The following is a 19,723-nucleotide window of genomic DNA, read 5'->3' on the forward strand; positions in this document are numbered from 1 at the left end:
AGTCATAAGACAGTTCTAGGAGGGAAATATATCGAGCATCTTTGACAACAGATTTCTGAATGACCAAAACAGCATTTCAGATGTTTTGCAAACAAGATTTTTTCGCTGGTTACTACAGTTATGCTGTTACATCACGAAAGTCACATGATTTTTTTTATGCGCATCAAGGAATTTATTTGATAATGCATTTCCATCGTAGTTTATGCACGTTTTCGTATCGGATAGAAAATGTATCCTACTGAAATGAGCGCATACGTTTTTATGCAAATTTTTTGAATTTATGCGCATCTCGGCGTTTCCATTCAGCATTTTTAGATGTGATATCCCAAAATGCGCTTAAAAATAGGTGGATGGAAACCTAGCTATTGTGACAGAAATATAATACTGTTGTATATTACTGTTGTAGCTACTCTCAATGTATATAATAAAACTAACACTAATAATAATAATAATAATAATAATAATAATGATAATAAATTATTATTAACTTTATTTTTGTAAGGAATAATCAATTATTCTTCCATAATTTTAGCTGTAAAGCTCTGTTGTGCAGCACTTTGTTTGACAAAAAAGTTTGTTTAATTTCATATGATTAAATATGAAAGCTAAATTAAATTAATGTTTAATGCCTTAATTTGATTGCCTGAAAAAAAATATAAATGAAATTGGAAAAATAAATTAATAAATTGTTGTTTTTATGAATTTAATTAATTAGACATGCTTTTTGATTATTACAATTTTAATTAAACCATTAAAATGGAATCAAGAAAACAGAATTTGGTCAAAATAAAGCGGATTTTGACAACAAAAAACACAAAAAAAAAACAAAACAAAAAAAACCTTGTGCCCTAAACATGTCATTTTTGTTAAACTTTTAATTAATTGTTACATTTAATAAGTTTCATGATTTAAATTAATTAGACATGCCTTTTGATTACTAAAATTTAATGTAACCATTAAAATGGAGTCCAAAAAATAAAAACAGAAAAAAAAACAGAATCCAGAAAATTTTTTATGGAAAAAATGGAATGCGGAAAACAATAATAAAATAAAACGGGACCCTACTAGACATCTGGCAACCCCAAGCAGGAAAGATAGTAGAGGCTGTTACCAATGCAAGATAAAAAAATAAAAAAAAGCGTTTTCAGGACAAATAATCATCGGGGCAGATATTGCAACGATTATTTTTAATGAATCCAGCAGAAATTAAAATACGATTAATCATGGGGGACCATAGACAGACAGGCTAGGGGAACTCAAATTAATGTTTAAAACCTCATAAAGTGACATTTACATGTCATGGGACCTTTAAGTTACTGTCAAATGTGCATTTCCAAGAGACAGAACATGCAACATAATAATTAATACTCCTTGGCACATCAGTGCAACCAAATCAGGTTCTGGCGCTGTAGATATTTTTGAAATATGTGATGTGCAGAAATATGGCTCATGTCTGCCAGTACACATGAGCTGATGTTTATCACTGAGCTTATGACACATAGCATAACAAGCTGTCATGCTCCCGGGTTCTTTAGACGAACATCTTGACATGAACAGTTCTATGATTTTCTATGTTTTTTTTTAAAGGGATAGGCTAGTTTACAGAAAATGTAATTCTGTCATTACTTCCCCTTATGTCATCCAAAACCATAAGACTTTTGTTAATCTTCGAAACATAAATTAAGATGTTTTTAATGAAACGTGAGAGATTTCTGTCCCTCCATTGAAAGTCCATTCAACCGAAGCTTTAACAAGTTCATTAAGACATACTAAACATCAACCATATGAGTGGTTTAATTCAAATCTTCCAGAGACTTAATATTTAAACAGATTTTATTTAAGCTTTTATTCACATATAGACTTTGATCAATGCACATAAAATAGGTTTGCTCTTCCTTTGATCCACAGATGATGGTGGAAATCTACAACTACTGGTTAAAGGAATATTCCAGATTATTTTCAGCCTAATGTTAATGGATGGCAAATGTGGCATAATGTCGATTACCCCAGATAAAGTTATAATTTTGATTTGTGTCTCAGTTTTATATTTCACAAAGAATTCAAATATTCAACTGTCACACTGTTTTAAAGTATAACCAACCATAGTGCTTAAACATTACACGTGATTTAGCATGAGATAAAACTACTTACCAAACCAGTCTGTACACAATTGTATACAGTCTTTCACTTTTACTTTCATTAAAGCAAAAAATAAACCTGGCTAGTAGTGTGGCTTGTTGATACAAGGAAGATACATCTAGTTGTAGGTTTCACCATAAAGTACCAGAACAAATAGTATAACTACAGGAATTTCATTGGTAGGTATAACCAGAAGGTATAACCAGAATATTAGTTTTTTTTTTAAATATTCATTTTAAATGCTTTACAAAAATACATGCTTAATATTTCCAGTGGTGGAAAGAGTACTGTAAAAGAATACTCAAGTAAAAGTACTGTTACATGTCAAAAAATAGATAACTCTATTGCTAGTAGAGTAAAAGTACCTGTCCTAAATACTACTCAAAGTAGGAGTAAAAAGTAGCCCTTTTAAAAGTACTCAAGAATAGTGAGTACTATGCTATGAATGTTATTCCACCTTATACTCTGCAAATTAAAAATGTAGCTTACTCTTTTATGGATGATTCTCAGTAAGAACAAAAAAACATGAGATCCCCAACAGTATTTCAGTATTTCAATATTTCTCCAAGTTTTATTTTTGACTGCTAGCACTAAAAATACAGCCATGTAATATTTGAGAAACAACCAATAATCTGGTAACATTTATGACAACCATTCTGTAGAGGTTTTCTTGCGGTTAATTAAAAAAGGTTGCAAAGCGTTGTACATTAAAGCTACACTGTGTAACTTTTTTTAGTTTATTCTTAGCTAAAAACATTTAGTTCTTTCAAAAATATATGTGCTCATTAATGTATATTTACTTCTTTCAAGTAATAAAGTATTCTCGTAAGTTTATAATATGCCATTGAAAATACATACGGGTAAGGGGTTCGAATGCGGGTCGCCATGTTGCCCCTCCATCTTGAAAGTACATTAGCTAAAGAGGGACATACCCGTAAATTCAAGCTTCGCCTTTCGCGTTTTAACACTCGATGGCACCGTGTCGAATGTGGAAAAGGTCGAACTGGAAGCCATGTTAATCTTGGACTAAATCGGCCACCGTAGGAGTTAAAACGAAATCGGAATTGAGAGGAACAGAAACAAAAATTCTCTGGATGGTCATATACCTTTTCACCACTAGATGGGGGCAAATATCACACAATGTAGCTTTAACAATTGTATGTAAAAAAAAAAAAACGTTTCAAGACGCATTCATTGTAATGCTATAATTTCAATGGATGTTTTCTCTGTAAAAAGAATACACTTCAGAAATCAGAATCAAGTCATTTTCACCACTGATTAATTTTGCTTGCAATTAAAAAATAAACCTGATTTAAGTTTAAATCTGATGTTTTATGAAAGTTATTTGCTATATACATGGACTCAAATTTTAAATCGCAATGTGAGAACACATTACATTAAAATATGCACTTCAATAAGCTGACAGAAAGCAGGTTAATGCGTTTACATGCGGAGCGAAATCGATGTAAGGGACACAAATCTAGCAGTGACGATTGGTTAATGCCTAATGCACTTTGAAGCCTGGCAAACAATCAAGCTAAATTAACTGTTTCCAGCAGATGGCACTGCGAGCTCGTGCAGCGCTAACAGAATACGGGCCATTTGTGCGTGTATTAGAAAAAGTAATATTCTGCAGTCAATTATTTGTAATTGTTTAAGGCAATTTCACGATTTCAGTCATCATACAGTAACCAGCAACAACCCCCTTTCATAAAGCGCGCGTGCTTCTCACTCTAGGCTGGGCGCTATCATGGTTGATTGACGGGAGTCACACGTGTGACGCATGGAGTCACAGGACTGATTATTCGTCTTAGCCAATCACGTTAACAGGAAAAAAATAAACATAATGTAGCGACAGCAGGTTTAGGGAAAATAGCGCAGTAAAAGTACCAATACAGCACTTAAAATGTACTCAAGTAAAAGTAAAAGTACACTGTTTTTAAACTACTTAAGAAAGTACAATTCCTGAGAAAAACCACTCCGTTACAGTAACGAGAGTATTTGTAATTCGTTACTTTACACCACTGAATATTTCAAACATGGTAAAGTCGATAGCTAAATGACGTTTGTTCAGTATAGGGTGTAGTAAAGCCGATACTTTTCAAATTAAAGACTTTTAGTATTTAAACAGTGCTGCTAATGTTTGTTCAGTAGCTGTTAACATACTGTGGAATAGCCCTTTATGAGATTAAACTGTTGGTTGGGACTAGTCTTGATCTCTGAAGGGTATTACAATCACTGCACACATGTCGGATCAGGAATGCTGACAGGCACGCAGAGCCGAATCAGGCAGGATGAGTCGAGTTGTCTTCTCCCAGAGGATCATGTTCTCGGAGATTGATGAATGATGTCTTGCTCGAGTCGTGTTCAGTCTCACTGTGCAGAGGGACATGAATGATATTCTACTGCACTGAACACACACACATTGTCTGGAATGATACAGGTACACTTATTTGTTTTCTTAAAGGTGCAGTGTGTCTATTGACAGAAATGGATCTATTGACAGAAATGCAATATAATATACATAATTATGTTTTCCGTGGTGTATAAAGACCTTACAAAATGAACCGTTATGTTTTTATTACCTTAGAATGTAATTTCTATCTACATACACCGCGGGTCCCCTACAGTGAAGTCGCCATTTTGTGTCGCCATTTTGTGCCGCCATGTTTCTACAGTAGCCCTAAACGGACAAACTGCTCTACAGAGTGTTAGCTAGTACTCTCTGCTGTCTCAGATGACGACATCTTTGTCCTGTGTCGGCCACCGTAGCTTATCTATGTGCTTCGAAAGGGAGGGGTGAGTGGTGGACAGTTGCAATTCGCAACCTCCCTGCTAAAATGTACACAGTGCACCTTTAATTTCTACTCTGGTCTGTTCAATTAATTTAGATTCAGCTAATTGGGTTCAGTCAGTCACCGCCCCCACCCCACCGTCGTTTTGATATTCATTGTAATAAAATAATTTTGTTAGAGAACAGACACTATACTCATCATAGTCATTCACAACGCCAGTTTGACGCGTTATCAGATCATGCCTATGGAAGCTTAACTTTGATAGGAATTCATTGAAAAGTTGTAACACTCACTTTGCTCCGTACCGCTCCGTGCGCATTTACATTCTGTGAGTGAGATCCCACCCCTGTGGGCGGGTTGATAACATGCAGAACTAGCTCCTCTAGCCTCTGGCCAAGAAATTATGCATTTTATTTCTGGAAAAAATCCTCAGATGACGCAAATATCGGCATTTTGCGTCATCTGAGGATTTTTTTCCAGAAATAAAATGCATAATTCTCTCGTCTCAGGGGGATATGAGGGGGGAAAGTACGATCATTCGAATATACTACCGGGTTTCTACTGATACAAAGCTTAATGCTAAATCACTGAAGTAACCCTTTAAAGTTCTCATGAAATCAAAATCAATCTTATTTACTTTGTTAGCACACATTACAGGTCTTAGGGTGAACAATTAATCCTTGCAAGTTAATACACAGAAAAAAATTGTTTGCCATGGTAATCTTTAATCAAAATCTGAAAGTAACTTCCGGTCTGGAATGACGTTCCCTTTCCGATGACGGCAGTTTGACGGCTTGGGTTTGAATATCCTTAACCACTCCCCTCCAACCGTTAGTCTTCTATGAGTGAGAGATGGAGAGGAGGAGCGCTTAAGTAAAACCCTGCCCACTATTCAATGTTCCGTTTCACTTGGAAATATGTCACAGCACTGAAATAAAATCAGTTGCAACTTCCGGTTCACTGAGACTTTAAATATCCTAAATAATAATAATAAAACAACTTGAATAAATAATAGATAAACCTTTGCTTACAAAAAGTGCACAGGTAGAAAAAACACACTTGCAAATGCACAAAAGGTACTTGGAGATATTCTATCTACAGATGTTTCCCCTTCTTTTCTCAGTAAGGGTGCACACTATTGCTGAAAAACACACGCCCTAACTTAGCAGTCATATGTCCATTTGAACAAAGGCACAGATGCCTCAACATCAGGCCATATCTGCTGCTAAATCTATTTTTCTAGAGGTATGTTTTTTAAAAGTTGAACTTTTACCTTTAGCGCCGTGTATTTAAAACGCATGAGATGCTGCAAAAGACGCAAGTGCAACAGTCACACATCCGTCTAGGGCACATTTTAAAACAATGGAAAGACGGCACAGTTGAATGCAAAAACGTGTTCTCTGTGAAAATGAAGTAGACACTCACCACTACCTTGTCGGCCCAGTGTGCACCATTTCACGCTGTCATGTTTGTATTTGCGCCAAAACACTTTGAAACCTAGTGCATCTGGACTTATTCTTCCACAATGTCTGTCAGGAATACACTGTAACACCTTAAGTGACACCTTCTTTTCACCTGTCAATGTCTGCTCTGTCTGTGAAGGAGCTACCTGAGCCCCGCTTTCGCCTCCGACTCGGAGAACAGATAAGATAATAAATAAAACATAATGGGCAATATATCGCATCACCAAAAATGATCAAGGTCATGTCCATATTATATCATGCGATAAGTCTATATATTGATTATCGTGACTGGCCTAGGAATATGAGTACTTCGTAAATTTTGTCTTAAGAACAATCTTAAGAAAAGTTTTTGCAAATACAAAAATGTGTATATTTTTTCTTAAGTTAGAAAATAACAAGAAAATATAATTTAAGAAGAATTGTATTCATAAAAATGTTAATAGCCGAATCTAAATGGAACTATACATTCATATTATGGAGTTTCTATTATTTTCTATGCGCACGCAGCTCATAGTGATGTGTGAGTTTGCCTAGTCGTGTCTATAATGGGAATGAGTGTCATTTTGAGCTTGTTTGCTTTCAGTACCTCTGTGCTCTCTTCTCATTAATAAGTCATAGAGAGGATGAGACACACACACTGCTCAGAACAACAGGTGCAGCATTCGGCTCTTCAGTCTGGACGGATTAATGGCTTGTGGCAACCTGTGTGTGTGTGTGTGTGTGTGTGTGTGTGTGTGCATGTGTGTTTACATTGTACCACTTATGTACTGCTTACTACTTCATAGTACTGTATAGTGCACTTAGTTTTATTTTCATTTTTAAATGGTAAAGCACAGCACACAGTAGTGATAAATGTTTCAAACATTGTCATGACCTCATTACGTTAGTGAGTACATTCATTATCATCTAAAACAGATATTTTGCAGTTTGAGCCTTTGAACAGTTGATTTATAAAGTAAACCCATTGATATATTAGACATAGAATGTCGAGCATATTGCATTGTGGGTCACTGTATTTAGTGCCGTGTGCTCTGTTGCAGGGTTATTATAGTTAACGAAAACCATCAAAGTTAATTAAAATATTAACAGAAATAAAATACAATATATAAAAAAAATGTATTATGTAGTTGGAGACTACATTTCTCTTTTTTTGACTTGATGGACTAAAATAACAAAAAATTAAATAAAAATTTATGAAAACTATACATTTAAATAAAAGAAACACTAATTTAAAGGCAACAAAATTAGTAAAACTTTAAGTAAAATTAAAACGAATGAAAATATTAATATTGACTAAAATAGTGTCTCAATAAAACTGAAATAATACTTCTCTGTTGTGCACTGTACATTTTTGCACTTGCAGCTGATCATCAAGATGTTTTATGCATAGAAAAAAACAATTTCAGACTGCAATAACAGTATGCTTGTGCTTTTCCAAACATAACTGAGCATGTGCAGTAGATCAGCTCCAGGAGGAAATGTAACCCAGAATAAAAAGGGATGCATCAGTAAGCATATTTAGATCATCAAATGGGCACATCTGTTTAGAGTCCAACACACGAGAGATGGACGCTGTGTGTGTAGATCTGTACTCCCTAGTCTATGTAGAGTATTACACTCATTGTGGTGTTTAACCTTGTAATTTTGTATTTTTAACTCAACATTGTAAATTATGAATGTAAATGTAAGTATGTGATTATGACCCTTCTGACTCGGTACTCTCTCTCTCTGTTGTGTTATGACGCACCTTGCTACATTTGTGTTGCCAAAGCAGTTTCACTTGAACCACAGCCAATGTAGAAACGTCAAAACTTGAAAGTGACTTAATAATACAACTACAAAATAAGGAAGAGAAAATTAAGATCCGCATTCTTTTATGGTTCCCAATCGGGATGGATCTTTTTTATTTTTTTTTATTTTATGTTTTTGAAAGATGCCTCTTTATTTGATTTATTATTATCAATGCTGAAATCATTATTTCTGCTTTAATATTTTTGTTGGAAACTGTGATATATTGATGAATATAAAGTTCAAACTTTGTAACAATGTAAACATCTTTGCTGTCACTTTTGATTAATTAAATGCATCCTTAAAAGTCCTAGAAAGTATGAATTTCTTAAAAAAAGAAAGAAAAGGACACCTTGCTGACCCCAAACTTTTCAGAAATACAGTTCTTAAATGTATAGACAGGTTTGAAGACCTCAGCTGAAGTATGTTTGTCCCCCTTTTTATGAGAGGTATTCAATGCTTTTAATTCAATGCAATGAATGAAATTCCATAGCATTACTGTAAATAACGTCTGTGGTGTTTCTTGTGTATCTTGAAAAGAAACAGTGTATAATTATTACTTATATAAAGCTTGAATCGGTATCGTCCGATCATGATGACAAAAAAAATGGTAATCGATATCGGCTGCAAAAATCCTTATCGGAGCATCCCTAGATCTTATTTTTTATTAACTTCTGTTTTTTTTTTCATCGCTGCCATTTTTGTTTGTCGTCATCATTGTGTTTATTTTGTTATTGATACAAAAGCATGCAGCACATAATTCACACAGTCATCTACATGTCGCTCTCAGCAGCGTGGGCAGCATTGGATGCTCGCTAACAGACTTACAATATATTCCGCTGCTCAAGTATTTTGAACTTCTTTTTGCCCCAATGCGAAGAATAAAAAAACGAACTTCGCTGTGAGTATATTGGGGCCTTTATAGCAAATGGTCTCACAGATAAAATAAACTGTATTTAATTGTATTTTAATCTGAATGATTTCTAATTTCTAGTTAAAGAAGTAAGACTGTTGTGTTTGCTTGGCTTTGGGAACCTTAACACTTTAAGGTGTTAAATAAGTTTTGAAAAATTACAGACTTTGACTGTGTGATTTCTTGTTTCTTTAGGCGTATGGCTCAGGCTGTGATATTGTGATCCTCGCAAGTGATTTTGAGTGTGTTCAGATTATTCCTGGAGCTCAGAATGGAAACATCCAGGTGGGCTGTGTGGAGTGCTCTCATCAACTTGGCCGGGTAAGACCATACTACATTTCTTGACATTTACATTAAAGGGTTAGTTCACCCAAAAATTAAAATTCTGTCATTAATTACTCACCCTCATGTCGTTCGACACCCGTAAGACCTCCGTTCATATTCGGAACACAAATGAAGATATTTTAGTTGAAAGCTGATGGCTGAGAAAGGCTTCACACAGGCCTCCATTGGCATTCAGTACATTGACACTTCCAAGATCCATGAAAGGCACTTAAAACGTCGTTACAAAGTCTATCTCACCACAGTGACTCTACAATAAGTTTACGATGCGACGACAATAGTTTTTGTGCACAAAAAAAAATCAAAATAACACCTTTAACCAACTTGTTCTCGACTTCCGTGTGTGCCTCCACGGCGCATGCGCGAGAATATGACGTAGCGCCGGCGTTCGGGAATCCATGAAATACACACTTTAACCCCATTTTAAGAACTACGCCGAGACCTAAAGCACGATCAATGTAGAATCCAACAGCTTAGACACGCGCGTCTTCCTCTGCTCGTAAACAAATCGCTTCTGGGTCATGTGTCCGAACGGCGGATCTGCGTCATATTCTCGCGCATGCGCCTTGGAGGCATACACGGAAGTCGAGAACAAGTTGGTTAAAGGTGTTATTTTGATTTTTTTTTTGCGCACAAAAACTATTGTCGTCGCATCGTAAAATTATTGTAGAGCCACTGTGGTGAGATAGACTTTGTAACGACGTTTTAAGTGCCTTTCATGGATCTTGGAAGTGTCAATGTACTGAATGCCAATGGAGGCCTATCTGAGGCCTTTCTCAGCCATCAGCTTTCAACTAAAATATCTTCATTTGTGTTCCGAATATGAACGGAGGTCTTACGGGTGTCCAACGACATGAGGGTGAGTAATTAATGACAGAATTTTCATTTTTGGGTGAACTAACCCTTTAATCCTTTTTGAAGACCTTTAATCCAAAGCGCTAAACAAATGAGGAATAGGTACTACAACAAAAGCAATCCATCCTATTGAAACAGTAACATGAGCAGCAATAAAACATTTTTACTATTTTCATTTCTACTGTATATATTCCTGAAAATACTTTGATATTTTTCAAGAATATTCTGCAATATTTCAAATCCACACTGTAAACCCTGACACTCAAAATAATTAATTGGTTTGAGTAGAGCCAACTCATATTAAACAAATTAGTTCAAACAATTAACTTTTATGAGTATTTATAACTTTCATTTCCTTTTGAGTTAACAACTTGTTTCTTTCAATTTAGACCAACTTAAATTTAACAGCATTTCTATTTCCCAGCATGCTTTGCCATGGCACTCAAAAGGGACAGTAAATGCCAAAAATAAGTATTATATTATGGGGTTTTTTTTGTGCAAGATTAACTTTAAGTGGGAGATTTAGTAGTGTTTAATGTTTTGTTATGCTAGTTTAGAAGAGTTATGTTAGTTTTTTTTTTTGTAGGGTACCATCACCGTGACAAGTGGAGCATGAGCTTAGTTTGAGAACAGATATATAATAATAATAATAATAATACATTTTATTTGTACTGCACTTTACATTTATGTCAAATGTATTATATTGCTGTCCTCATTCAGCAAGTGCTATGCTAAGCTATTGCAACCAAAGCATTTTGCAACCAATTAACAAGGTGGCATTTATTGAATTAGCTAGTTAAAGCTAATCAAGAGCAATTAAAATGTATGATCACAAAATTAAAATCTGCAAGTTCTGCTTACTTAAACTGTAAATTTTTTAACTAAAGTTTTTTTTTACTTATTCGGGTTTACAGTGCAGACATGATGGAGTTGTGTATACAAAGTGTCATATAGGCAGGACTTATTTTTATCACAAGAACATTTAATCTTTATTCATAAAGATTATTTAAACCAAAATATCAGGTTTATTTGATTTGGCCATATTGAAATGATCAGCTCCAGTGAACCTGGACAATTAACAGAAGTGATTTCCCTTGTGTTTCAAAATCTGCTAACACACATTTTAACGGATAATTAACATTTTATGTTTTCCTAGGTTTTTTTTGTTGTGGATTTTGAGTAAATGTGTATATGATGTTTATTCAAGTTTTATAGTGTTGTACATATACATGTAATTTTGCGATGTTACTGGCTGATGTTTCCGAGCACAGCGTGCAGACGCAACTAATCGATAATCAAATTAGTTGTCGATTATTTTCATTATTGATAATAATAGATTTTTATCTATTTATTTTTTGTTGCAGCCCTAGTTTAGTTGTTGCATCACTAGCTTCACCAAATGAGTTGCACTTTCACCATCTGTTCTTGAATGGACAAAAGAGAGTCCGGCCCCAAACTCACTTAAGCTCATCACTGTGTCAGGCTGGTTGGAATGCTTAAAGGGGTCATATAATGCTTTTTAATGTTTTCCTTTTCCTTTAGTGTGTAACGTACAGTATCTGTTTGTGTATAAGTTTTGCAAAGTTACAGTATAAAGCTCATAGTGTCCCACAAAGGGATTTATTCCTCCAGACCTGCCTAAAATACCTTGATTGAAGTCCAGATATTAGTTCCTCAGTGAGTAGCACAGTAAAACACGTTTGAGGAAATCAACTTGCAAATTGATTTGAAAGCTGGAATAGAAGAGAAAAAGGTGACGCAAAAAATGAAATGTATGTTTGTCTTCAGCCACCTTCTAGACACTGGCATCAGTCATTTATGAGTAGACATTATTGTGGATCTGACAAGCCACAACTCACTCCTGACATAGTATGAACATGGATAAATGAACATTTACTGTATCCAGTTATCTGCACTGACTAGGTTTTTGATGTTATTTTTTTATAATCACAGATTCTCTTTGATAATGGTGCTCTTGTATAATAATGGTATTATATATATATATATATATATTTTTTTTTTTTAGATTGCTGCGTCTTATGGAAATACTGTTTGTATTTTCGAACCAATTGCTTCCAACCCAAACAAACGTCACAAGGTGAGTTTCCCCTGGAGGACAGTTGATCTTAGATCTTAGATCATATGATAATGATAATCATAAAGAGCTTAGAGATAATGATAATTATTATTATAGCCATTTTACCCAAATATATACAGTATGGTTCTTATATTTTCATGAGAGCACTTTACTGATTCTAAATGTTTTACTAAAATGTCTTTTATATGGATGACATTTAAAAAAAATGTTTTTAAATTAATATTTGTAAAAATCAATTTCCTTATAAAGCACTCAGTGCAACTGATCTTTTTTTGTTACTTTTTAAAGCATCTGAATTACCAATGGCAAAAGACTGGTCAGTTCTTCCTCAATGCTATAACCTACAATCTTGCCTGGGACCCCCAAGGTTGGTGTGAAATATACATTTTGTTAATGTATGAAGTAATACTTTCGCTAGTGCCCTTTTGTTTTTTACTTTTTTTGGATTTTCTAATGAAATAATACATTTAGAAGAATATTTCTCTGACTAGTATAACCTCTGGATGAATAAAAATCTTAAAAACGTTATACTTATATTGAGATTTGAAGTGGTGAATGGGGCAGACATTGTTTGTTATGTTGGTCACTACATAATTCCCATACTTCCATTTGTGTTATTATATAATTCTGACTTCACTATTATTTTAAAACGTGGGGAAAAATAATAATGGTAGTAATTGTAACAAATATTATGGAACAAGAAGGTTTGTCCAAACTTTTGACTGGTGGTGGTACACATAAATATGTATGTGTAATTATTACATCTGTTTGTCGTGCAGGCAATCGTATCTTGGCAGCAACTGAGTGTCTGCAGCTGTGGGCTCCTCCAACTAGTGACACACTGGTAGAGGAAGAGGAATGTCAGCTGAATGATGACAGAGCTCATGAGCTCGTACTCAATGATTGGAAGTGTGTCTGGCAGTGCAAGTGAGTGCAGCTTAACTTAACCACGCTTCTGTCGGAACACTAAATCTTTAATGTGGCGTGTCTGATTTAATGAACATTGAAGCACATTTGATGAATTAAAGTATTTAAAAGGGTCATATGATGGAAAAGGAAAGCTTTTGCGTTGCTCACCTCACTTTTATATTTTTGAACCATTGGTTTTGTTTCTAAAGCTTCAGTACGTAATGGCACGTGTCTCTCTGCCGCGAATGTACTGCAAATGCTCTAAAGAATGCTGAAGACGAGCAGAAGATTTACAGCTCTTGCAGTATGTCAGTCACGCTCGTCAGGAAAATGTGTGAAACATCATTGAAATACATCTGAAATACATAATTAATTGCGGTTCACTGGCGGAATTTGGTACGATTGCGTTCACATCAGCAGCAAACCATACCAGAGTTCACATGAACCATACCCCAGACCACCCTTTTTAAGCAGATTCGGGTACGGTTCGCAGGTACGCAGCCTAGTCAGGAAGACCGCATTCACATCACGCGTTCATCCAAACAAACCGAACTGTTCATCCAAACGAATCGAACCCGGGTGCGCACCAAAACGGCTAGTGTGAAAGCACCCTAAAAGATGGGGCGAAGCCCAAAACCTGCCGCTGGTTTCATATTGAAAAGGGGACTGACGCGATCACGAATTAGAGTACAGATTTTTAGGGTGGCTTGGCAGAAGTCCCTCTAAAAAGGCCTAGTGACGCCCATGGATCCATTCTTTCTTCTGTGTAATCATCATTATAGTTGTGGTGTGGATTCTGCTATTATCTTAGAGTTTCAATTTTCAAAAGTGTATGGTTATTGTCAGGGCCGTCGAGAGAAGCTGCAAAAGACTCAAGTGTGGGCAGCACAATGGTCAAACACGTCCCTAGTGTGTGTTTAGAATTACAATGGAAAAGTAGTGCAGTGGAATGGTAAAACACGTTCTGTGTTTACGGCCCCTGAACATGCAGGTGTAGTCTGGGCCTTCAAAACACACCATTTTAGAGGGCCTTTTATTATATATGCTTCACCATCTGCACAGAAATGTTTACCTGTATTTGTGCTTTATGTGGTTTTTGTCTCAGGACTGCTGCTGCTGTTCACATCACTCAATGGTCTCCAGATGGAGAATACTTCGCCACAGCTGGAAAGGTACTGCACACATACATGTCATGTTTTATATCATGGTGGATCCATGGTGGATTTCAGTTGTTCTAAAACCTAGACCTATTCCTTACAGAAACGTTTACCATTCAGAATGTGTAAAATAAGACATTATTTTGTACCTATATAAAGGTAGAGCCCTATCAGTATTGGAAAGCTAATTCATATGAGTGATATGAGTAGCATTGGAAGCTATGGCTTCAAAGTAGTTAAACTACAATCAGGGTACACTTTTAAACTAGTAGTTAGCTACACTACATGCTATTAGCAAAATGTAGCTAACTATTTTTAAGCTATTTAAGGAAGCAATATCTTTATCATACCAGTGTTTATCTGGTGTGGAATCCTGGATGTCAAGTCAAAAAAGGTATAAGCATTGAACCGCATTTGAACAGATAAATTGACATACAACTACTAAAAATATAGACAATGCTGAAAGATTTTACTAAATATTTTACTAAAAGATACAAAATGTTGCTCAAGAAATGCAGTGAGTTCATTGATTTTTGCCAAACAAACTGGTTCCCTAAAATAAATTGGACTTAACTAATTAAGATTCACTGAGGAGAGAAGAGTGTGACATGCTACACCTGTCAGAATAATTTACTTTTACTAGTAAGGCTACACCATTTTAAAACCGATGAGCTATTGTAATACTACTGGAAAATTTTAGTGCAAGTAACATGGCTACTTTAATGTGCGGCCACATTTGCTAATTTTTGGGTGCAATTATGCTTGCAAAAAAGGGCCACTACTGTCTGTTGTCAGTTTGTGACCGCACCTTAAAGTCGGCATGAAATGAAAGTTGTGATAGTCTTTTTTTTTAAATGGCTTCTCGAACAAGAAAAAATGTAGAGTGCGACTTGATTTTGTTCATTGGACAATGATTGGATTGTTGAATCATTGTGGTTTGCTATTGCTAGGATCTCATGTGATTGACAGCTTGTCCCGCCCTCACACCAGTAATCACGTCATCAGAGAACAGAAGAGATGTTTTCCACATTTCTCACTGATGTAGTGGAATCACTCACACACATGCACTGTTGTCCATACGGACACCAACAATTTTGCTGCATGTTGACATCTTTGGTTGATGACGAAAATTATGCAGACTGTCCGCAAGCCACAGCTACAGACAAAAGAAGTATATCTTTGGCTTTATAGTTAGTTACTGATCCACAAGGATTAAAAAACACTCTGTCCTACTTGGGTGTCTAAATATATTGATCAGTTAAAATGTAGTTCCTTAGGAAATTTCTTAGAAAATCACTTGTTTTTGCTCAATTTCATAGCCTGAACAGGAAAAGTAATTTGTCTCCCTCTCGCTCAGGATGACTGCCTGCTGAAGGTGTGGTATCCCACCACAGGATGGAAGTCTGCAGTGGTGATGCCAGACGTGACTGATAAAAAGGTCCCAGCGGTTAATTTCTCATTCGTGTATCTGGCCCACCCACGTACGGTCACAGGCTTCTCCTGGAGGAAAACCAGTAAATACATGCCCAAGTATGTCAAACACATCCTTCACTCATGCTAGGTTGTATGGTATGTAAATATGTACTGTGTAATGGTAGCAATGTGTCGTAGATTGTAAACAAGTAGTAGATACGCTGCTAAATGTTTTTACCGTGGTAGATATATTTGTATGGGGGTTGCACTCACAGCTGTACATGTATTGGTTATTTTACAATGACTTCCATTGTGGTTCTTTCAGTCAGTTTTAGAGTCAGAACATTCTGTTTTATAATATTAGTTTTTTGAGTATGTTGTTTTTAACTTGGGTGTCACATAATGTGAAGCCGTGATCCCAGAGTGATCCTTCGTTAATTAATTATCATGTCTTTTGATTCACATCCATCATTAAAAAATATATACATTGTTTAAAAAATATAACCATTTCTTCATTGAACCTCAAGCCAAAATTACTATATTGTCTTATTTATTGTGTCAAATACTCTACTCATTTTAACAGAATGAAGTATTTGCAGTGAGGAATAAAACAAACTAACAACCCCCCCCCCCCCCCCCCTTATATTGCAATTTATTACCTTTTTCAACTGCAAATGTCCCCAAAGGGAAATGTAATCAACGTACATTTTTATCTAATAAGATAAAGTTCACATTCTGTTCATTTCACATCTTCATATCCATCTCCCCTTTGTCCCTTCCTTGTTAAATTTAAAGCTTTGACATGTTTTAAATGAAATCGAATGTTTTCACACTCAATTCGATGTATTTGTTTTTACAAAAAAATAAGGTTTTATGCAATTTTACAAAGAATGGCCTTACTAACACCCTAATGAACAAGTCAAAGGTGACAGTATTCATTTATGAAATGTAATTATGTGCTGAATCATATTTATGTTGTTATAGGAAAATACATGAATGTGCCATTAAAAGTGTATAACTTGAATGCTAGATTGTGCTATGGAGTTATTTTAGTTGTGAAATAGTCTACTACGCAAAATGTAACAGTTTGATTTCAAAATCATAATTAAATTACTAAGCAACCACTGAATGGAATAGCAAAATAATATAATTCTAAAGCTTAGAAACTCATCTTTTAATGCATCTAACCATTTTGATCAACTCTTAACGAGTGCTGAGTGGTCCCTCTAAACCGGAGTGTACCGCTGGTGGGCGCCACTTAGGTACGAAAAAATGAATCATCATATTTTTCAAATCTACTTCCTTGATCAACACAAAATATGAGTTAGCCAAATTGACTCCGCTTTCAAATGATGCCTAAGTTGTGCTGAGTTATTTGTTGTTGATAAATAAATGAAAAAGTTTTCATAATTTATGAAATACTGATTTTGTACTATGTACTGTAATGTCAAAAACATCATACAGCTCAGATAGTCATGTGTGATATGTCATTTGAAAGGTCTCACGGAGTAGAACCACCACCACCTTTGACTAAACTTGAGCGAGTTTTTGCACACCCCAACCCCATATGTAAAAAATATACGGATGCAGCAGTTATGTCACGTTTTTTGCTCGTAACTTCATGAAACATGCTCTGATCGTGGACAATGGCACATTATTTATTTTATTATTATTTATAGCAGATTCTCACAATTAAAATGAGTCTAAAATAATCCATTGCGTTGATCATGAGATATTGCTCAAGGAGTTATGATGCATAAAAATCCACAGGCGCACGTCACTATGTGCATGTGGTGTTTTCGCTTGTAACTTCATGAAACAAGCATAGATCGCAGAAAATGGCACATCATTACGTACAGTGGATGCTGCCGATTGAAAAATCATGTAGTCCAAATGAAGTCCAAAATCAACGTAAACCATTTCGTCGATCATGAGATATTCCTCACAGAGGAACAATTTTAAAAAGGCCTACCAGGTGTCATGAGCTAAACAAAAAGGCTGAAAATGGTTCCAAATGCTGTAACTTTTGAGGATGCTATCACCACAAAATTGTATCCAAATGCAGCTCACATGTAGGGGAACTTTACCAAAAAAGAATAATAATTGTCCACCTACCTTATGTCCTTCCTGAGTTATTGCATGAGAATGTAATTTTTTTCCCCCTAAAAATGTTTTCTACCAAACGATACCTACCTTTTGACTCTCCTTGCTATAGTTTTGGAGTTATGAGTCTTTTGTGGATGTCACTCAGAAAAAAACAACTCTAAATTGTCTTCAGGGCTTAAAGGGTTAAATAACCTTCTTCACTCTCTCATGGCATGATACACATTTTACTGCTGCTTCTGTTTTTCTTGTCAGTCGTGTTGTATTATGAACGAGTGCGCTGGCATTATATAGACAGCTTCTTTGATTCTAATCACAAGCAGAAGTTTAGTTGCATCGCAGCACGCAGCTGGCTTGCATTTAATTGTCAAATTAGCACATTTACTTAACACATAAACACGTACAGAGCGGTCCATGTTCAGAAATATGCAAGAACGTGCTTCCTGTACACACAGCTTACTGCGCGCACCAGAGCGAGAGAAAGAGAGATGCGCTGTTTGTAAAATTACAGTCTGAAATAAATCATTCTAGTTATTTTTTTTTCTCCAGAATTATAAGGGCAGAGCTTAGGGTAAAATTATGCACAATAATTGGTGAGCTGAAATTCACTCCCTGAAAATATCAATACTTGGCGTCCGTGTATCGATACAATATCCCCACGCAAAATATCGCAATACTATGCTACCTACCGCCATATATATATTTATATCATTTCATACAATTGAGTCTTCAACGTCTCAAGTACAGTATAATGTCTTTTGCCGAGGCACTGTACATTTACCAGTTCAGGAAGCACTGCTGAGATTTTAGTCTTTCCACCCACCCTTAACTCAAACAATTAATTACACCCATGATTGTGTGCATTTCTCATTGTGTGTGTGTTGTAGGGGCTCTGTGTGTAACGTGCTGCTGACGTCCTGCGCGGATGGCATCTGTCGTCTCTGGAGTGAGACCATCTTGCCTGAGGACAGTCTGTTGGGGGGGCAGATCTCAGAGAACAGCACCAGTTTCAGCTCCTCTCTGCCAAACATCGCTCAGAAAGACAAGATACAGCACGCTCTGGAGGTCAGCATGCAGAAATACACATGCTCAAACAACGTAATGAAATGATGTAGGCCTAAATTATCTCTGTCAATGCATAATGAAGGATAACACGCTATGCACGTTAACTGGGTTATTTGTTCAAATGAACTACTTGCTAATTATATGTAAACAACCACACCTGCAATTTGGTCAAATAATCATATTTGGTTGTGCATTCTTTACGTATCAAATCATATCTGCTTGGATATCAAGGCTAAATCACTCTGAAATGCAGATTTAATTATATTGCCATTATTTAGAAGTATTGAATGTTTTTTTTTTTTGCACCTGATCTTCTCCTCAGCAGTTCTTCAGTAGGATGTGTGAAAACAGCACACTTTTGTCTCCATGTAAATCACAAACTAACGAACAGTTGTCTCCTAACTAAATTTTTTTTGCTTGCAAGAATCTGATGATTTTTAAAGGGATAGTTTACCTAAAAATCTAAATTCTGTTCTTTACACACATCTAGCATATGCAAATTTGGCTTTAGAAGACGTAGAATATAATGCATGAATCATATGCATGCTATTATTGTGTTTTTCTTGTCCTTAATTTAATTTTAATTATGTTATTGTAACATAAAGTGTTAGAAGAAAGGGCTTGGAACAACTCGAGGATGAGGAAATTATGAAATCTTCAGTTTTAGGTGAACTACTAATTTA

General features: G+C 35.6%; 1 protein-coding gene across 2 annotated transcripts in view; it reads left to right on the top strand.

Moving 5' to 3' along the window:
* The window catches only part of dmxl2 (Dmx-like 2), an 88,128-nt gene that overhangs the window by 8,906 nt on the left and 59,499 nt on the right, over nt 1-19,723 (top strand). For both annotated transcript variants that reach the window (XM_079825067.1, XM_079825066.1), the window contains exons 2-8: nt 9,294-9,419; nt 12,322-12,393; nt 12,682-12,760; nt 13,173-13,320; nt 14,408-14,474; nt 15,817-15,989; nt 18,863-19,040. In XM_079825067.1, the coding sequence (XP_079681193.1) occupies nt 9,294-9,419; nt 12,322-12,393; nt 12,682-12,760; nt 13,173-13,320; nt 14,408-14,474; nt 15,817-15,989; nt 18,863-19,040 (843 nt within the window). The remainder of the gene's footprint in view (nt 1-9,293; nt 9,420-12,321; nt 12,394-12,681; nt 12,761-13,172; nt 13,321-14,407; nt 14,475-15,816; nt 15,990-18,862; nt 19,041-19,723) is intronic.

This window comes from Gobio gobio (assembly GCF_949357685.1).
Source record: "Gobio gobio genome assembly, chromosome: 9".
Taxonomy (NCBI): Eukaryota; Metazoa; Chordata; class Actinopteri; order Cypriniformes; family Gobionidae; genus Gobio; species Gobio gobio.